General features: G+C 36.7%; 1 protein-coding gene across 1 annotated transcript in view; it reads right to left on the bottom strand.

Moving 5' to 3' along the window:
* Positions 1-18188, bottom strand: part of tweek (transmembrane protein KIAA1109 homolog tweek) — an 843591-nt gene that overhangs the window by 182032 nt on the left and 643371 nt on the right. The window contains 4 exon segments of the mRNA XM_068226772.1: positions 4482-4704; positions 8345-8540; positions 11616-11789; positions 11878-12024. Coding sequence (XP_068082873.1) covers positions 4482-4704; positions 8345-8540; positions 11616-11789; positions 11878-12024 — 740 coding nt within the window.

Below are 18188 nucleotides of genomic sequence, written 5' to 3'. Positions count from 1 at the left end.
CATGACGTGATCCAGTGCAAGGCTAAGCGTTCCGAGAAGCCGTGACGAGCAAGAAGAAAGCAGAGTCGGACATAACATGGCCAGAGATAAGTAACGTTCTAGTAAATTTAACTATAAAGTATTTCATTTGGTGTAGTATAATTGTAGGAATGCTGAAGTGCCAAAGGTATGACCTGTTTGTGCCATTGTGTGAATTCTAAGGCGTATGCCGGAGAAAATAACCACAGATACGTATTATTCATGTGTAGTAATATACTGCCGTGCTCATAAGTTTGATATGAGGTTAATGTGAGCAGTATCGGGAAGAGAATTGATGTTTTTGAACCTATATGCTTACGAGAACGTCATATATTAAACTAGGCAAGGCTAAGATAGTGAAGTGCAGTATAATAATAATAAACCTAGGCTACCCAATGACCAGATTGAATAAATAGGCCAATATCGTCTACATTTACGATGAGTTGAAATAAACAGTAGCAGCTTGCGGTGTTTTGAGTAGATATTTAAGTAAAAGGAATGTTTTTACTGCGACGTGGTAGACATTACGTGGAATCTGAGTAGAGATATTGTTGTATGCGGAGGAATCGCAGTAATTAAATGCATAAATGATAATATGTTGTTGGAGATTTGAGATGTTGAATAGGTATTGTGTAAGTAAATGATTGATGGAAATAGGTGCGAATTTATTCTTAGCTACAGTTATGTTGCGATTGAAAATGAGGCAAGCAGTGAAATTAAGGCCTAGATACGTGAATATATTAAGTGAAGCAGTGAGATTAAATGGTCTATTGGTCGAACTTATATGGAATATGGAGATAGATGGATCGTAATTTACACGTATTTGAAGTGTATATAGAATAGAGATATAGTCGCCTAGTAATATATTCGCCTCATATAATGAATATATAGCAGTGGAGCACGCGTTAACCTGAAAATGGTAAAATTAGTAGGCAGTTGAAGGAGTAATTTTAATTGAAAATACACATAATAATTAATCGGTCGGTACGAGTCTGACAGGTCATGACGGTTGAAGAACATGGCGATGGCATTCGTAAATGAAGATATTTAATTTTATTTTTGGCACACATTTTTAATATATATAGGATGTTGGAATTTATATTTATGGTTAGGATTAATTTCTTTTAGATACTTAAAATGGCATTTTGAAGCCATCATTGGAAAGAGTTACTTATCTCATGCCATAAACAAGTCAATACGCAAATTCCCAAACCAATTCCAAAGAGTAGTGCAAATAGACCTAAAGGAAAGAAAGACCACTCCCTCCTTTAATAAAGAGTAAATCCTAGTTGTCCCCATATTGAAATAAAATGATGAAGTGTGGTCACGCAACAAAATAATAATTGCCCAGATGAATTAAAGATACCTGCCCAATTTTAATTATGTCAATTCGTCAATTTTAGCTGTCAAGAAAAATAATACGTGATTTTTTTTATTTACTTTCCTCTATTACCAAAGATGATCATTATTTTGTTAATTATAATATTGGCATGCTAATAAATTAGTTTTAAGTTTATTCTAGCATTTATTTTCAAAGGTAGAGATAGGAAGATTAGTTGTAAGGATACATTTAGGCTGATATTTCGGAGTCATGATATTTAAAGGCTTATATTAATTCTACGGTAGGATTTCGGAGTAAATGAGTAACACATTGAACTATACACCCTCTTCAACGGAACTTGCGAAGGTAAATAGTATTGTTGAATATATATAGATGTTTTTACCCTGAGATATTGACTTAATATGGACATGCAACCACCGCGTTTGATTGGTATATCCATCCCCGATTTCGCATAGTTAATTAGCAACATGTAAGTGGAAATATTGCACGGGCAACATCATATTAAGTTAGTACTACAACTTGAGGTGAAGTATGAGGAAGTACAGCGCCATGGTGATACCTATATTTTTATCAGTCCAACCTGGACCTTGGTAAGAATTAGGACTACGAGGCCACCAATAGGTTGCATTAAATTTGTTGCCCATACATGGGGCAAAGTGAAGAGAAAAACACTGTTGCCGCAGGTTGCAGTAATAATTAGATCATACTAGGGTGGCAAGATAAACAGAAGGAAAATAGGTTGAATGATATATTGTACTTCAAACTATTAGGAAACATTGTGCAATTACTAGATGAGTTACTGTAAATAATAAGAAAGAAATCCAGTTCCATTAGTGGAATGACTGATAAATTTTGGAAAGAGTTAGGAAGCAATGGCCACGAAGTCCAAAATATAAAGATAATAAAAATCTACAGGGATCAGGGATTAAATAGTCCTAAAACTGCAAGAAGCAGTGATATCTCTCTCTCTCTCTCTCTCTCTCTCTCTCTCTCTCTCCACTAAATTTAACAAATCTTTTGTTTGCACTGCATCCCGTATCTTCAATGTCTTTAACCTTCACCGTTTTGCAAATGACAGGAACTGCACCCAACTAAAGCAGTCCTTAACATCTATCTTCCTGGAGGAGTACGCAAGGGGCTGAGATCAGGTATTCTTGTGTCCAATAATAAGAAATATGTATATTTCTAAGAAAATTGTTTCTGTTTTTTATATTCCTGAGATTATTGTAGCCTAAAATATTAAAAAATCGAATGATATGCTTTATTACTTCTTATATGATTTATGTTTTAACTTTATTGGAATTGGTATCTGTATTTTAATTTTAAGTTTAATTTTAAGTTTAATGTTTAATTTGATATTTTAATATTATAAAATGTAGTTAGTATATTCATAAACTTGTATTGTGTTATAAGTAGACGCTACATAAAGGGGCTTTTCAGCCTCAGTGACATGTATATCATCATTATCAATAAATTCAATTCAATTCAATTCAATTCTCTCTCTCTCTCTCTCTCTCTCTCTCTCTCTCTCTCTCTCTCTCTATGTGGATGACATCATTTATTAGCTTATTTACTTAGAATATGAATTCCATCTCAGAGCAAATGAGGCTGGTATGTGCACTTGTAATTTGCTGGAACAAAGACTGTGAAGGAAGCACAACTATGGCCTACTTCAAGTAGCATCCCAGAATCTGCTTGGACTTTAAATGGAACTATGGTTAATAATTCCAGGATGGCTGAGAATAGGATGTTAAATCTCTACTCTTCTCAACTAAGTTGTGTAGACTTAGTGCATGTAGTTCCAGTGGCAAGAAATCTACCAATGGCTTAGAATCACATTTGAATGTATTCTTCTTTCAGCTGTCCTAATGAAGCTGTTTCAATTATCATTCTAGGATTCAAGTTTCACTGGATGGAAAGCTGGTGGCAGGCAGTAAACAATGTAGCAAAATTCAAAACTCTGTACAAGCAGAGACACGGGGTTTGAAAATGTTACTAAAATACTCTACACTTAGCATGTATGTGCAAAATGTAGAAGCCAGAAGAGAGACGTTAAGAAGCAGGTGTAAAATTTTGACCAGAAGTTTGTAAAATTAGCAGTAAGCAGAAAATGAGGGAAGTCGTTATTGTAATTTCATGTACAAGGTGTTGTATTCACCAGTCCCATGCACATGCAGGGGAAGTTACCAGACCACTTGAAAACAATTGTCAAAAACATTTTGAGCTAAAAATATGTGAAATACTTTGCTGCACAACCATCTGCACCCCTAGAGTATGGGTTATAGTGCGAGCCTGAAATATTTGCAGCCACGAACTGCAACACCCCATAAACCTGTGAACTTGGACTGGCCCTCCCAACCAGTGGGACTGCCCATCCCTTCACAAAGCTCTGAAACAGATGCACAAATAATCTTCTTATTTTGTGTCTTAATCTCTGTCCTTGTCTCTCTATTTTGCTCCCTCTTCCACACTGACATTTCATAGTGTTATCTTGGTATATGTTTCTAGTAATGTTATCAGTTTTATGTCCTACTAACTACAGTTATCAGAGACAATGAGGTACCAGCATTTTATCTCACAGGAATTCTTTTATGTGCCAGTAAATTTACCAAAAGAAAGCAGGTGTATTTGAGCCTCATTCAACCCCACCACACTGAACAAGAATAGAACCTGCCAACTTGCACTCAGAAGACTAGCACTCTACCTCCCGAGTTACTCTGCTCAGCGGCATGTGCTCTTATTCTTGTTTTTAGCTTTCTATATTTGATTTTATACATCCCTTGTTTGTTTCACTTCCATACCTTCTTGTCATTTTATACTTCCATGCTTTCTAATACCAGTGCTTGTTTGCAACTCACTGTATACATGAGAACCTGCTGAAACTGAGAACTACTGAAAAGGGGAAGCATGATTTATTGTAAATAATGTAGAAATAATTAAAGCTAAGTCGCTTCTCAACCCTTCAGTAACAATGCACCAATTTTACAACTCTACTTTCAAACTTACTTGAATAAACAAATTAGTTTAGTACCAAGATAAACATACAAATGAAAAACTGGTGGAACTTAACAAAAGTAAAAGTTATTAAAGCAAATATGGAATGTTGCTAAACATTGCATACCTGTGGATGGAAATGAGGTTTTGACCTGTTGCAAAGCAGATGGAATGGGCTCCAAAGTCTGTTCCAAAAACTCTAAGATATGAGGACTAATTATGGTTTCTTCAGGGATACTTTGGAGTGTCATCCAAGCAAAGAGGCTGGCCTTCTTTGTACCTGTCTTGCGAGGCTGTGGTGGAGATGGTGACACGCTTTCTTCATTAAGTGTCCGTGACTCATAGTGCACCTGCAACCATAATTCTCTCCCAGTTATTTACTGCTGAAAGACCAGTCAATTACATTACATGATCTCAGAATTTCATGTATTTACAAAATTGAGAGGAAAGGTCTTAGTACTGAATGAATAAGATATTAAAAAGGCAATGAGAAAGTTCCTTTTTTTAAAATCTGGTCTTCCAATTTTCAGCAACAGAATATTACAATTTCCATCCTAGGCACTTGAATTCATGAGACAATCAGTACATACAAATTAATCTTTTACAGAAGTCCTAGCACTGAAGGAAATTTAATATAACATAACCACAAAAGCTGAAGTATTTTATTTACAGTTTGTTTCATGTTGCACTGACACAGACGATGGGATAGAAAAGGGCTAGGAGTGGGAAGGAAGTGGCAATGGCCTTAATTTTGCCTTGTGTGAAAATGGGAAATTATGGAAAACCATTTTTCAGGGCTGCCGACAGTGGGGTTCGAACCCACTATCTCCCAAATGCAGGCTCACAGTTGCGCATGACCAACTTGCTCGGTAAAAGCTGAAGTAATTATTAGATACACAGTTAATTTTAATTATCTTAAAACAGATCTGGATATTGGCATCCAATATTTTTCAAATACTGGTATTCAGTAGAACTGAGGAAGAAATGACTGACACCACGCATGACTGACATTTAGTTATGCTGAATTTTCCTTAAACCAAGCATCACTCCAGCACAACAGATAATGAGCCTGGTAAGAAATCAGGAAGATAGGATTCGAGTCTGGGGGTTATCCTATTTTTCAGCTCAATTCAAAATGAAGATATTACATCTGATTATGATGTTCTGACCATGTGAACACCCTCTATGGTTAAAGTACATTTTTACACACAATTTGTTGCTTTAGGTGACTGATAATCCACAAAATCTGTTACAAAGAGAACAGGTTTAATTATAATGCTAATATGGTATAAGGCAACAACATGTTAATACAAGAGTAAAGTCTTCATTCTGCTTCTCACGTATGTCAACAACAACAACAACAACAACAACAACGATCTTAGAAACTGCAGAACCGCATCAATGTTGATTAACACTTGCTGTAACTACAGAGCTTGATGTAGCAAAGAAGTGGAATATCAATCAACTATATCTATTTATTAAAATAATTGGCAGAAATATAAATATCTTGTACCTATGATGATGTAAGTGGGGTTAAAACATCTCAGACATTACACGTTATTCAATGAATCTTAAGTTACTCAATTAAGTCAATTTGGACCAGAGTTACAGTGGAACATTTCATTTCACATCTCAAACTATAGCAGGTCAGCAGCATCCAGAGTTTGATTATGTCGTACAGCAGAGTCAACACTCGCAGGGCTATTGGTTCACACTGTTAAGCATATTCATTCCTGCCCTTGCCTTAATTTGAAGCTGTTCTTCAGTTAAATGAAGACAGGTCTCAGTAGAAAACAAAAAAGGTTAGACAAATATTTTATCATCATGTGACTTATGAAATGAAACATCCTGAAGAAGAGTGATATTACAGTTTCCGAACACTGTGAGATTTTACTCGATTCTCGAAAGGATTCAAAATTTTGGAAAGAAGGTGATATGAAGTGTGGACAAAGAGTGCTACTCCCTTGCAATGACATGGCACCATCAGACACTTCTGCCATTTTCATCAAAAGGATGGAGTTACCAGTGCATTTGACTTTTTGCATCACTCTCAGCTGGTGTTCAGTTATGGACAGCTGTATGTCGCACTATCTCGAGTAAAATCTTTTAAACATGTGAAGATTATAACACAAGCAAACTTCAGCCAAACAGGAAATGAAAAAAAAAGTGCTATAGATCTGTAGTGATGAATGTTGCTAAGCAGCACGAGTCCACTAGTAAGATTTAATAAAAGTAAGCTGCTGGAAAAGATCATAGAAATGAGACTTAGGTAGATAGTGGAACCTTTGCTTGAGGAAGAACAACATGGGTTCAGGAAAAGTCGAAGTACTGTGGATCTTATCTTTGCAGTAAAAATGCTGACAGAAAAGTACTGGGAATACGGAAGAAATCTCGTAATTGCATTTGTGGACATTGAAAAAGCATATAATAGTGTTTCTCGAAACAAGATAAGTGAATGTCTGGAAGACCTAAAGGTGCCAAAGTACTTAATTGACGAAGTCAAGATGCTATATCAGAAGTGCTACAGCTGTGTCCAGATAGGCAACGGACGATCAAAATGGTTTGAAACAAAGAGAGGTGTCCAACAAGGAAGTGCCCTGTCACCACTCCTGTTCATAATATTAATGGACAAGGTCATAAAATCTATCAAGAAAATGGACAGTGAACCAAACGCCCTGGTATTTGCTGATGATGTGCTTTTATGGAGAGAGACAGAAGCTGAAGTTCAGAAGAAACGTAACGAATGAAACAATACATTCAAAAATTTTGAACTGAAGATGAGCAAAACAAAGACAGTGGAAATGACCATCAACAGGGAAGGAACAAGCTCAAATATATTTCTGGAAGGAGCAAAAATCGAATCAGCTTCCCACTTCAAGTACCTCGGAAGCACAATCTCAAAAGACAATACTGTTAGGCAGGAAATACTCAGCAGGACACAGAAAGCATCAAACTTCTACAGTCAAGTCGGAAATCTTCTCTGGGACTGCAAAATACCACAAAAAGGGAAAACAATAATGTACCACGCTTACTTTATAACAGTCCTCATGCACGGTTTAGAGACATGTACCCTACTAAACAAAGACCTCAGTAGAATCCAAGCAACTGGAATGTGATTCATTAGAACCATGAACCAAACTAACAGAAAAGACAAGATCAGAAATGAAGTGAATAAGAAAGTAGCTAGTATCGAGGTTCCTATTACCAGTGTCATAAAGAAATGCAGACTTCAGTGGTATGGGCACAATGAGAATGAACAGGGAAAGACCTGCCAGAAAATATTTTGACCTTAATCTCATAGAAGACCAAAGGTAAGACCAAGAAAACATTGGATAGAGACTGTTAGATCAGATGTGGAGGAGAGAGGACACAAATGGCAGGATGTACTGGAACAGAAGATGTATGAAGACAGAAGGAGATGGCAAGCGCTTGTACACCACACCTGGGAAACTGGAGTTGGGAAATGATGATGATGATGATGATGATGATCATGAGGTAATGCCTAATGTCACAGTAGGAAGTAACTAAAGAAGTGCTGTAAGTGATGTCCCAAGTTGAAAATAATGTTCAGATAAGAGATTCATTCATTTGTAGCTCAACATGCTTAATTTATAAAGGGTCAGTTAAGAAGAGAGTCAACACATAAACTGAACATGTAGTTAGTAAAGTAACAATTGATAATTAACTACAAATATTAAAACATTTAATCTTACCTTAAAGCATTTTTCTCAAATTATACATTAACTGAAAAATGTATCATATAACTACACTGGATTTTGTCTAAAGCATTTGTTAAACATAGTAAAATCTCCAATTAAAACAAGATTTATACTGGAATGTGTGTGAGAGCAAGATTTTTGTTGTTGTCAGAACTTTATGAAATGTTTCCAACACATTATACGTACCCATAAGTTTCTTTCCATTGCATACAAATTTGACCACAAGAACTTGTATGTTCATATGAACAAAATGTGTTTACTGTTACCTTACCTTTACATCAAGGCCTGGAATATGGAAAATGGTCAGGTCTACGAGTTGAGCCACTGTACCATGAAGACTACGAAGTCTAGTAGTAGACGCTGAAGTATGCTTTCCCTCCTTGCTGCGACGATTAGCATTAGGACTAGAAGGCTGGAATTCAAATACCCCTCCAGAACAGCTGCGTTCCTTCTTTATTCGACTGGATCTGCCGGCATAACACACACTGTGTTTAGACTTACCAAGCATCATTAACTGATGAATAATTACAGATAATGAGACCTTCTGTACCTTAAAAGTGATTGTTCAGTTTATCATAAAAATAACATTCAAGATAGATTTTTTTTTTCTTATGATGATTTCATTCCTGTTGTGAAACATGAAGGATAAGAACAGAGGTTTCTCTTTGTCCTGTTTTACTTGCCTTTGCCACCTATATTTTCTCCCTGGCCAGATATTCTGCTACAGTAATGGAGTAAGTCCATACAGTCCCCTCAGTATAGGAAATTACATTAGAATCCATCACAAGTGTTTAGCCCAACAGCAAAATGAGTGGAGAAGGAATCCATTACTCTCATGGTTTGCAACAGTTGTGGAGGCGGAAGAGGTCATGCCAGATGAACTGGCAGTGAAGACACACATCAGTAGTACTTTGAGTCTGCAGCAGTTCATTAGTCTTAGTGTTTGATCCTGCATGTCTCGTTCCAAATGTGCCGCAGGACACAGCTCCGAGATCACAGTGCATGGGTCAGGTCACTTCCTGGCAAGATGAGGTCCACCCTAAACAAACCCATGCCAGTGGCAATTTGTCCAAATGTCACTAATTTCTTCCAAAGTCCAGCGGCGATGGGATATGGATGATGGGGGCAGGTTATGGGTGAAACTGGAAGCCCCTAGTTTGGACCTGCACGTTGGCAGCAGATGCGTAATGGTCGTCTCTCTGAGACTCTGTGACTACCCAGGAATTCAGTCCTGCATCTGTGTCTGTGCAGGCCTGTTTTCCTTATCTCCTCTGGTTGCTTACCAGCTTTGTACAGACTCTTTCTTTTCCTCTTACTTTTTACAAGTCCATATAGCATCGTTTTACTGCTATACACATGCTCTTCCAACTCTCATGTAAATCCTTCTCAAATTTTCAAGTATTAAATTTTGGAAGTATAATTGGACAAATAACATACGTGAGCCCACCTGGTGGCCATGATTGTTAAGGGTGATGTGAAGTGATATGTGGGTTAAGTGTGCTACTTTCTCACATTGACAGTACACCATCAGATTCTTCTTTGCCATTTTCATGCAAAGACTTCATGGTCTGACACCGTGATTAGTCGGTTCGAGTCCCATTAGTGGAAATTATTTTTCACCATTTGAATGTCGGCTGTCAGGACAGAAGAGGTGGTGTTATACAATTCCCAATCACTTGATTGCATGCAAAAGCCTGGTGTTACTTCAAAACCTCTCTACAGTGCTCATCTGGAGTAAGAGCATATGACACTTGATGGTTATTTGTCTGTTGAATGGCAACATTATGCCTTGGTGTTATTTGACAGGAGTAGGCTATGCACCAATACTAGGTTTCACTCTCTTCCTTTGGATGAAAGCACAACAGATCTAATTGGTTGCAGTAAGTTCATGCAATGACCTACTGTTGTAACCTAACCTATATGTTTGTACAATTTCCACATACCGTGCCTCTGTCTAAGGAGCAAAAGAACATGAGTTTCAGTCTATAAGTATAAACAACAATGGCAGGAGGGTAATTATAATGAAGAGTAGAAGTTAAGTTACAAATGAAAATATGGAGTAAAACTCCTAATGTGAGTTGGTTTTGGTGATAGAGATATGCAAGGTAAATATATGAGTACCAGTAATTATTAGAATGCTAACAGTAAACTGATGGTAAAAGAATAAAAAAGATGATCTGGAGCTGAAAATCATGCTAAACCCTGTCCTTAATTATTTCAAAATAAGAGGTTTAGAAACAGATCTGGTCTTAATAAAAAACAGCAAAATATCTTTAAAAATACTTTCGAGCTTATGAATCCCACAGGAGGATATTTCTGACTTAAATGTCCGGAATGTGATTTAGGATATTCTTATCTGTAGTCTCACCGCTCGAGACTGATTTTTAGGTTGTTATCACTAAAAATAAAATCTTACAAGATACACTATTTCAATTCCATACTTTTATTTAATCAAATCCTTAACTTGCATACTCCCTAATATACAAAAATACGTTAGAATATGAAGAAGCAACATACCCCTCCTCTCTTCAATGGACGGAACCATAGCCCTACACACAGAAGAGAGTCCATAATAAAAGCAAATCTTTGAATATTAAAGAAACAATAAAAATTTACAAAGCAAAACTAGCTAACCAAGCTAACAAAAATGATCATTCACATAAATTCCGCTCCCCCCACCAGTCCTACTTAGTTAACATCTGGACAACATGTACACTTTTTTCATTAGCGGTTAATGAATAGCACTGGAGGAAATCTACAACTTAAATGCCTGGAATGCGGGTTGGGATATTCTTATCCGTAGAAAATTATCTGAATTTATGCAACATCTTTTGCCACTCAAAACTGTTTTATAGGTTATTATTTATCACTAAAAATGATGTCTTACAAGATACTCCCTAATTGAATTCTATACTTTATTTAATCAAAATCATTAACTTGCATTTACTCTCTAATACATACAAATACATAATAACATGAAGAAGCAACATAACCCTCTCCTCTGCAATGGACAGTATCAGGGTCCACAATGCTCCCCTCCCCTCCAAACAGAGTTCAACACCCACATAAACTTTCCACTCACCCCTCTGTTTAGCTACTCGGTAACATCATGACCAGAGTCCGGAAGCAGTGATTAAAGGCAAGAGACTACTCATTAGCAGATTAGGTAATTTATACAAGTTAATAAGGTACTACTATAATCATTATTTGTTCATAATATCACCAACTCTCAATCATTGACAAGTTCATGCAATGTAAACAATACTATACATTAACATAATTTAAAGTGATTTAATAGAATCTGAGGATGTTCTTGCAGAAAAAAAGTCATTCTTTACTTAATAGTGTATATTTTTTTTATAGGTATGTTATAGTGTTATATGTATTATAATTAGTGTTTTCAACAGACTGGAAAGCCGTTAAGATACAATATTCCCCTTCAATAATGATGCAGACTTAATGCCCAGCCATAGTGGTTACTCTAAGCACACATGATGCATTATAGGAAGAAAATAAAAATTACAAGACACACTGCTGCTTACAGCTTAATTTCCTCCTCCTTGGCTGGATCCTTTGTATGTAAAACACACTTCCCACTGTTGATGAACACTTTCACATCCAGTTCAAAATCAATGTTAGGCTCCTGAGGCTTTTGCTGAGCAGCTGGACTACTCCCTCCCTGATCTTTACCACAGCTGGAGTCCAAGAGTGGTGCACTGCAATCATCAAACAATTTCAGTTAATGTTGCAAATTTGAATACACAGTTTATAAAATAAATCTGTATTATATATAATCATAGTTACCTGCCATCTAAATGCTCATAGTACTGTGATGGTTTACGACGCAATTCCACACGTTCACCACCCACATCAATATGATCACCACCTGTCCATTCAATGTCAGCTTCAGGTAAACTGAGATCTGAACCAGCACTGGGCAATGATGACTGCCTACAGTAAAATAAGCCTACTATTAATATATGTATTATATATCAACTATTTAAAATTCAATATTTCAAAAGTACATAAATATAAGTAACAAAAAAATCATCATTTTTCCTAGTTCTATAAATATACAGAGCAAAACTGAAATGTGACAGTTAGTACCATGACCAAAAATTGGCAAGGGAAAGGTCTGTCACATATTTTACAATTTGAAATACTGTACATGTTTTGTTATAACAAAGTAAGTTGTCCATACGTGCTTGTACGGAGTGAAAATACAAACTGAAGTTAAAAGTAGGAATCTTTCTCCAAATTTTCTTTATTGTTTATATTGAATTGTAAGAAATATAATTTAGAATGGTATTTTTAATTGTTGTTATTATTATATTCTCATACTGAGAAGACTAAAACGAGGCAAGATAACAGCTTTACAAAAAGCTATATATTAATATAGCACTGAAGCTTGATCTGTCTACTTCATTTAAGAATGTGCATGACTGGTAAAGCAGCTGGCCTTGATGAGCTGATGACATTCACATGGAACAAATCAAAAACTTCAGTAAAAAATATGAAACAGTGGCTCCTACAACTTTTCAATAACAACCTCTGCCACAAAGAAATTCCTAAAGTATGGCGGAAAGCAAAAATCACAGCCCTCCTGAAGACTGGGAAAGATCTGTCTGATCCTAAGTGCTACAGAGCAGTTTTATGTTGTGTCATGTATATGAAGAATTTGAGAGAACGATTCTTAACAGATTATCTGCAAAACTTGATCCACTTCCGATCCCAGAACAAGCAGGTTTTAGTTCAGGTAAGAGCTGTACTTTACAAGTACTGAACCTAACACTACATAATGAATACGATTTAGCAGGAAAATAACTGGAGCAATCTTTGTAGATCTAACAGCTGCCTACAATACTGTTTAACATGAAACTCTCCTTGGTAAACTATACCAAATTACCAAAGATTTTGGACTCTCAGAAATGGTTGCTTGCCTTTTCCAAAACTGGAGGTTCTTCACAGAGTTTCAAGGAACATACAGTCACTGGAAAGCTCTATGAAGTCCACCACAGGGTAGTATTTTCTCACCTTTGCTGTTTAATGTGTACACTAATGATCTACCTATATCTCCATATACCAAGAAATTTATCTATGCTGATGATCTCTGTCTGACAGCACAACAGAAAAGTTTCAATAGGTTGAGCAGTTGCTCTCTGGTATTCTGCAAGATCTTTCAACTTAACAGAAGAGAAATCAACTCAAACCTAATCCATCCATGATGCCGGTTTATGCTTTTCACCTCAGAAACAGGGAAGCAGAAAGGAAGCTAAAAATTTGATGAGAAAGAGATCACGTGGAACATGTTTTACCCCCAAAATACCTAGGCGTAACTTTGGATTGCACCCTATCTTACAAGGCACTTTGTATAAAAACCAAACAAAAATTCTCCATAAGAAATAGCGTACTCTGTACTCAGAGAGGAAAACTAGGGTGCCCCTGCTCAGACACTACGTCCAACCGCATTAGGTCTTGAGCTTGTGTTATTCTGCTGCTTAGTACACTAGACCTACATGGTACCATTCAGCTCATACGAAACAAGTGGATATTGCTCTCAATGAGTCATGCAGAATAATTTATGGCTGCTTGTAATGAACATCTGTCTATAAACTATACTCTCTGGCAGGAATAACCTTTCCTGGGGTAAGTCATGACGTCACAGGACAAAGTGAATGAACAAAGTCAGTAGAGGACCAAGCTCACCCTCTCTTTGGTTACCAACATCCAAGAAGATAGCTCAAATCAAGGAAAAGCTTTGTTCAGACAACAGCAATGTTCACTGCAAAACTTGAGGTAGCCAGGACACAGCTATGGCAATCCACTATACCACCAGACTGGATGAAGTTCAAAGAAAGCCTTCCTGCAGGTCATAACACCAACTACGAAATTTGACGATCACTCGACAGACTTTGGAGTGGAGTGCGGAGATGTGGAGTTAATTTACATAAATGGAGATACCTACAGGGTTCAGATCTCTATGAATGTGGGGAGAGACAGACAATGTTACATCTGCATACCTGTGAACTGTGACCATACTCTTGCACAAGAGTTAATGGTAGGCTATGTTAGTGCTATGAAAGTGGCCCATTTTTTGGATAAAGGACATCTAAGAGATATTTTATTTATTTTTCAATTTATAATTGTAACATTCCTTTACAGCATTGTACGTTATTACTTCAGACTCGAGAAAATGAATGAATGAATGAATGAATGAATGAATGAATGAATGAATGAATGAATGAATGAATTTGAAACATAATTAACAGCTCAGTTTTTAATACCAGTACGATATTAATAACAAAAGTTTGCCATGCTTGTACGCTCAAAATCTTATATAAACAAATAAGGATGAACCATTTTTTACACTTAACTCACAGAGCCATCTGGATGAAAGAAATGGGTGTAGTATATTTCATCTGTCTCTTGGCACAGGCCAAAGTAAAATGTAGCTCCCAATGAAGTCATAATCCCATTTATAGCTGTGACAGCAGAAGAGCTGCTGAGGTATGGCTGGTACTAAGTAATGACGTTCAGAACATGACTAGTGCATCTGGATGTTATGAAAGATGCTACTCATAGCAGCAAGCCGTCCTGTAATAGCTCTTTCAGGGGCAGTGAGGACAGCAATGGCAAACTCCCTAAATCCTTACCATGCCTTGTACACCTCATTATTTGGCCGACATGGTTTTTATAGTTTCCTTATAACCTCATAACTTTTGGTGGTGCAAAGTGAGGGTCAAACCAGCCTCCAGGTTGAAGACTTAAAAGACAGATATACTGTATATAGACATATAGGTCCAGATTTCATCAATGAATGGTATGACCACTCCTGACTTGTATAACCTGTTGTAATCATCTGGGCTTGAATCAAACAATGTTTTAATGGTACCCTGGGGAACAGTGGTTCACATAACATCCACCCATGTCAAAAGTTCAACCACATTCGCAAGCAAACTGCACCCATTATCATGTCTCAGATATCTTCAATGGGTGACAATTTTTCCAATCTAGTAGGCCACAGGATAAGTAGAAAGTAGTCATCTTTTAAGAAATGGTCACCACTACATGCGGCTTAACGTCTATACATAAAAAACCCTAATTCTGTCTGTCATTCACAGCGATATTGAGAAAACGAGAAGGTTTGAACAGCTGAAATTGGTACCATTTATAGATTGTTAGTCTTCTTTACAAGAAAAATACAATGAACTCTCAATATATGACTTTTGTACTTTTTAATAGAAAAATATGTTTCTATCATCAAAGTTATTGTCTCATTCGACATGATGCCATAGGTACACAGTTATATCGGCATGAGGTTGAACTGCATACATCGTGACTTTTGTTGCCTTCCACACATACTGTACATAGAGAAAACTGGAATGTTTAAGAGTTAAACTGGTACCAGATATGGGCTACAAGAATAATGCAATGAAGACCATCATATTTGAACTATTTAGTGAAAATGTTACCTTTCAGTGAAATCAATTATGTAGCAAACTTGGTGCAGTTAATTACACCTCATGGAGAGCTAGATTTGACTAGTTGCCAACAGCTGTAAACAGGGATAACAATGCAAGGCGATTTCCATTAGTCAATAATCCTGGTTCTTATTCTCTGGACACAGATTAGAGTGACTACGGGTACCTCATATATCAGACAGCTAAATTCTCATAAGAAACAGCATCAATTTCATTTAAAGGAAAACCTCAACAGACCCGGGAATCAGTAGTCAGTTACACTAGTCATTATACTGTAATATGGTAACATGTCAATTTTTTTAAATACAAACAAATTATTTCAAAAGCAGCAAAGTGCACCTATAGTTTTTCTGAGTATTCAGACCCTTCCCTTGCAAATATTCCACCTATCACAAACTAGTCCTTTCAGTTGTAACCTGAAAACCTCTGGCAGTTCTTGCTATGCACTGTGTTAATTGTTAACCAACTGTGAATGCTGATATAAGGGCTATTCAAAATGCAGCAATACAGGTGCAATGCAGTGAACTAAGTAAGCATGTGCATCTCTGTGGCAGGAGAGGCACTTGTCATGTGTACTGATCAAGTTGTGTGTATCCAATTTAATTGAAGTGTAAAACACCTATTGTAAAGTGCTCTAACAATATATAGTTTATGAAAGATTTTGATGAAGCATCATTGATCAAAGTTGTATATGAGAAAAGATACATGATTACCAAGAGATAAAGAGCACTGCCACATTCTACAGTTGTCAGATTGATTCAGGCAGCTAAAGGCAGTAAAAAAAGAAAAGAAAGAAAACTCCAGATATGACAGTGGATAATATTTTTAAAAATGCTCAAAAATACAAATAAATTTAACTGTGAGACTGAGTATCCATCACCCAGAATGAAAATAAGTATACCACAGACAAGAAATAACAGGAATAAATTAAAAAATCTGCTCTTAGAAGATACAATCGTATGTAATAGAGGCACAAAGAATGAAAGCATATACAGTATATATCAGTTTAAATCTCAGTAAATTGAAATTTCTAGTTTTCAAAGCTGCTGAATCTAAATAGAAAAATCAGAAAATGTCATGTTATCATCACAGTTTGTGCTCACCAACACATCTAAACAAAGATATATGCACGACATAAATAATTAAGATTCATGTTCATATATCCACAATCATTTCTGATGTCATGATGCTGAAGCAAAGAGTCCATCACAGATGCTTTTGTGTAACACCCCTCTTTTACTTAACAATAATGGTAAGCATTGATGGTAAAAGTACAAGCAAAAAGTAATCGGGCTAAATTGGAGGGCTCAGTGCCAGACATGACTAAGCACCATCTGCCACATTTTGAGTAAATGAATGATAAAGTCAACAAAAGATTTAAAATTATAGCAGCTTTCAAAATAATTTCTTGTAAGCACCTGAACAATGAGAGAAGTATCCTCTTTCATAATGAAAAGTATTCCAAAGTTACTCTTATGCTAGTATGTGTATCAGTACTACAAATTCTACAAATTATGTCCTCAGAGAAATAGCTACCGTATAATATCCCTCTGACAGTCAGCATGTTTTAAGGTGTAAAGACAATGGGAAGATTTTTTTTTTCTCTTTGAATAATTGAACATACACTATCACAAAAATTAAATTATAATATGCCCCCTCCATCCCGATTTTCTGTTGCCAGATTTCTGTAGAACTGATAACGAACGGGAGGGATATACTTAACAGCTCCAATAGGTCAATCTTTTTCGCAGTCGTTTTCCTGTGCCCTTGAGGATACAAGAGTGGGGTTGTTCCAGTAAATTCACTTCGACGACCAACTGTTCTCTTACTCAGATTGACAGTCACTGGAACAAGTTCTTGAAAGTTGTTTTTTTTTGCTAGGGGCTTTACGTCGCACCGACACAGATAGGTCTTATGGCGACGATGGGATAGGAAAGGCCTAGGAGTTGGAAGGAAGCAGCCGTGACCTTAATTAAGGTACAGCCCCAGTATTTGCCTGGTGTGAAAATGGGAAACCACGGAAAACCATCTTCAGGGCTGCCGATATTGGGATTCGAACCTACTATCTCCCGGATGCAAGCTCACAGCCGCGCGCCTCTACGCGCACGGCCAACTTGCCAGGTCTTGAAAGTTATAGAAAGCTGTGAACTTGAGTGGACTGTCTTTATGGAGAATGTGTCGAATCTGAAACCACTACACTTTTTGTCCTGTGATAGATGTTTTCCTGTTAGTGATCGCATTTTGGAGTTGTTTGCAGGAACAGAACATGCTGCTGTTCATGTGAGTGACGTGGAAATAAGGTTGTCTTGTTTTTTGTTGATGCAATGACAGTCAACCAGTTTTCTGGTGTAAAGATATCGGACATACCGGATTCATTAGTAGAGGTATTTTCTTCCAGTGTTATGTCCTATCATCATCGAATAGTAGATAAGTTGAATACCGATGAGCTCTCATGTAATATCACCACCATCTCAGCCTTTAGTCATGTATGGCTCATACATCACAGTCGTTTTTATAGTACCTGACTTGCTTACTGGTGGCAGCACGTTACAGAAACAGTAAGGCTGTTAGTCATAAGTGGCATAGAGAGAATACAACATTTTCTACTCATCACACTCAAAATGTCAAAATGAG

The sequence above is a fragment of the Anabrus simplex genome, chromosome 1, assembly GCF_040414725.1.
Source record: "Anabrus simplex isolate iqAnaSimp1 chromosome 1, ASM4041472v1, whole genome shotgun sequence".
Lineage (NCBI taxonomy): Eukaryota > Metazoa > Arthropoda > Insecta > Orthoptera > Tettigoniidae > Anabrus > Anabrus simplex.
The sequence above is the reverse complement of the archived record's forward strand: the minus strand, read 5'-3'. Positions and strand labels throughout refer to the sequence as shown.